The sequence below is a fragment of the Hippocampus zosterae genome, chromosome 17 (assembly GCF_025434085.1).
Source record: "Hippocampus zosterae strain Florida chromosome 17, ASM2543408v3, whole genome shotgun sequence".
NCBI classification, from domain to species: Eukaryota; Metazoa; Chordata; class Actinopteri; order Syngnathiformes; family Syngnathidae; genus Hippocampus; species Hippocampus zosterae.
In genome coordinates, this window is record NC_067467.1 from 5,273,730 (window position 1) to 5,276,645 (window position 2,916).

The 2,916-nt window shown below is 44.8% G+C and overlaps 1 protein-coding gene across 1 annotated transcript; it reads right to left on the reverse strand.

Annotated features, from left to right (window-relative positions):
* Positions 1-215: 215 nt before the first annotated feature.
* rprml (reprimo-like) lies at positions 216-2,466 on the reverse strand. The gene has a single exon (XM_052048680.1). It carries the CDS (start codon positions 2,200-2,202, stop codon positions 1,822-1,824), a length of 381 nt encoding a protein of 126 aa, XP_051904640.1. The 5' UTR covers positions 2,203-2,466; the 3' UTR covers positions 216-1,821.
* Positions 2,467-2,916: the final 450 nt, after the last annotated feature.

Sequence of the window (2,916 nt, forward strand, 5' to 3'; positions counted from 1 at the left end):
GGGTTTCATGCAAAATGTGCCATATTTGTAGCATGATATTGTATTTTTATGTAATGATACTGCATTTCATGGCAAGATGCGGCCTTGCGTGGCATCAGTTTTTGTATTGGGAACAGAATACAGCATTGTGTTTTTGTGGCACAATATGACATTTTGTGGCAAAATGTGTTTTCATGCATTTCATGATTGTATGAGTTGAATTGCTTTTTTTCCCCCCCTTGTAGGATAGAAGTTCTACAGTCGATTTGTGTTCATGTCAACCCACAGAAGATATTAATCATCATGTTGGATGTTGTTTGAGCGCTGCTGGAGCTGCTCTCAGCTGATGAGATCTAATTATCAGCCGCATTTTTTTTTATTTATTCATGCTTTCATGCTGTTTCCAGGGGACAGAGGTGTTTGTGAGCATTTGACGCTCGATTGCACGTCGGCGTGCCGTGCCTGAGCGCAAGGGCGTGTTTGCAAGGTGGCCACTCGGCTCATCGAGCGCGTGTTAAAATAATGATGAGGCCTTCGCCCCGAGAGGCTTTGGTGGCCAATGTAGATGTCCGTAAGTCCCTCTTGGCGTTAAGCTCGGCTCCGATGTCAATTCAAACTATGGTTATCACCACACCTTCGGGTGGAATAAAGGAGCTTCAAGTGGCCTGAGAGTAGGATCAGGCTAAGTGCTGGAAGTGATCACTGCTGGGTTTTGTTGTTTTTTTTAATTACGAAGAACTTTGTGGAATAAAGTTGATATTTATAAAGGAGGAAAAAAATCCATGAAATGTATGTTACTTTTCTCACAGAATACTCAAAATGTCTGTTACAAACTACTTTTTGTGACCAAATTAGGGCATTTTCCTGAGAAACATTTTTTTTAGCATTTTACAAAATTTAGTTGGGAATTTAAAGCCTTTTCCTGTGCGTTGTTACTCTTTTCTAGCAGGCTTTTACTTTTTAATGTATGATTTTCAGATTATTGACAAATGATTGATTTGTGGCCAAAGATTTTTTATTTTTTTTTGCCGGACAGCTGACAATCACTGACAAGCCACATCCAAAAATAAAGAAGGTGTTTGTGTGGCAAACTACATGTTTTAGGTAACATTTCATAGCCTTTTTGTGCCTTTTTTCATGACAAAAATCTGGCTTTTGTTGCAAAATGCAGTGTTTTAATGAAGAATTTCCATATCCTTAATCACACGTTCATCTATCAGTCAACATTAATGTGCTTGTTATTTTTTTATTGTTTGCAATCTGCATCGGTACAAAAAAAAAAGACTTCATGCATCATATTGTTTCCAAAGTGCAAAAACAGACTTTTTATGCACCAAGCAGCGAGCATGCCAAACATATAAAGTACAGCAGCATCACTTCATAAAGCTGTCCAAAACGAGTGTGTGCATCAAAACGTGCAACATTTGTCCCGTGTTTCCTTTATTTGCGCAACTATGAGGTGGGGGGGGGGGACATTTTAAATCCGCACGCAGAAGACAAGAGACCGCAAAAACATCACACCATGCTTTCGTGTCAAAACATTCATGAAAATACAACTACCCCAAAGTACAAACGCGACACGAACGTGAGGTAACGGCTTGTAAACATTTGTTGTCGCTTTTTTGTTTTTTTGTTCAAGTTGGCAACGTTTAAACTCACTTGAACGCTCCGCGCGTCAACAGTTGGCTGCTTTTACGCACAAACTTTACGCACAAAGGCTACTCCTTTGGAGTCACTTGGAAGGAGACGTGACCGTTTTGCATATCTAATTTTCACTGATTGACAGACAGGAAAGGAGGTTCATGCAGATAAGACCTCGGCTCCGCTCCCTCGCTCCCCCTTTTATGTGAGTCCGATCATTCCGGTCTCCACATCCTTGGAGGACCGGCGCTCCTTCACCAGGAAGTTGATCATGCTCTCGGACTTGATCATCAAGTTGCATCCCAGGAAGAAGACCCCGAAGAGCACCGTGAGCGACAGCACGCACAGCACGGCGATCTGCACCACGCGCATCACCAGCAGTTTGCGCTCCTCCTGCAGGAGAACAAGGGAGCCTCCGCCGGCTCCCACGCCGCCGCCGCCGCCACCGCCGCCCGCACCGCCGTCGCCGGTCACCGCCTGCTCGCTGCCGTTGCCCGAGTAGGCGGCCAGCGTCCCCGCCAGAGTCTGGCTGCCTTGGAGAAGCGCCCCGTGCGTGGCATCGAGGAAGGAGGAGGCGTTCATGGCTCCAAGTTGGCGTGAAGGAAATGACACGAGCAACTTGGCGTCATGGATTTAAAAGAAAGAAAGAAGATGTGGAGTTGAGCGCGTTAATGGTCACATGGAACGACTCAAGCCAGCTGAAATATAAAAAAAATAGTAATAATAAATTGCTGGGGTTGTTGAGAATCCTGGTCTTGGTGGCTTCTTTTCGTGGGTCCTCTTAAAAGAGTGTGCAAGGTGTAATAAGATACTGCGCGTGAGCGTGGGTCTAACCCCCCCCCCCCCCCGCCCCCTTTCCCCCCACCCCCACCCATCTCTCCAGCGCTCCTTTTGTGACAAGGCTTTGGTGCGTTGAAAGTCATGATGAGCTCCCCACCAACTTGCAGTCCGTGTCTTGAGGAGGGGGCGGGGCGGGGCGGGGGGGGGGGGGGGCTGATGATAGTCAGTCGCCACTCTTATTAAAAAAACATGTTATAAAAAAAAACATCAATATTTATTTATTTCAAATAATGTCAAAGTTTGAAAGTGGCGCTTTGGAGCTTTGAAATGCCAAAAACAAACTCTCTTTCAAAAGAATTTTGCTGTAGAGTACTACAATTCAAAAACCATCAATCATCATTCTTAGATTCCTTTTTGAACAGAGTGCTACCAATCATTTTTGCCTGCATATGTAAATCAAGATCAAGGTAGAATTTCCAATACAGTTCTTGTATCGGCTCCACCGAGACGGGCGGT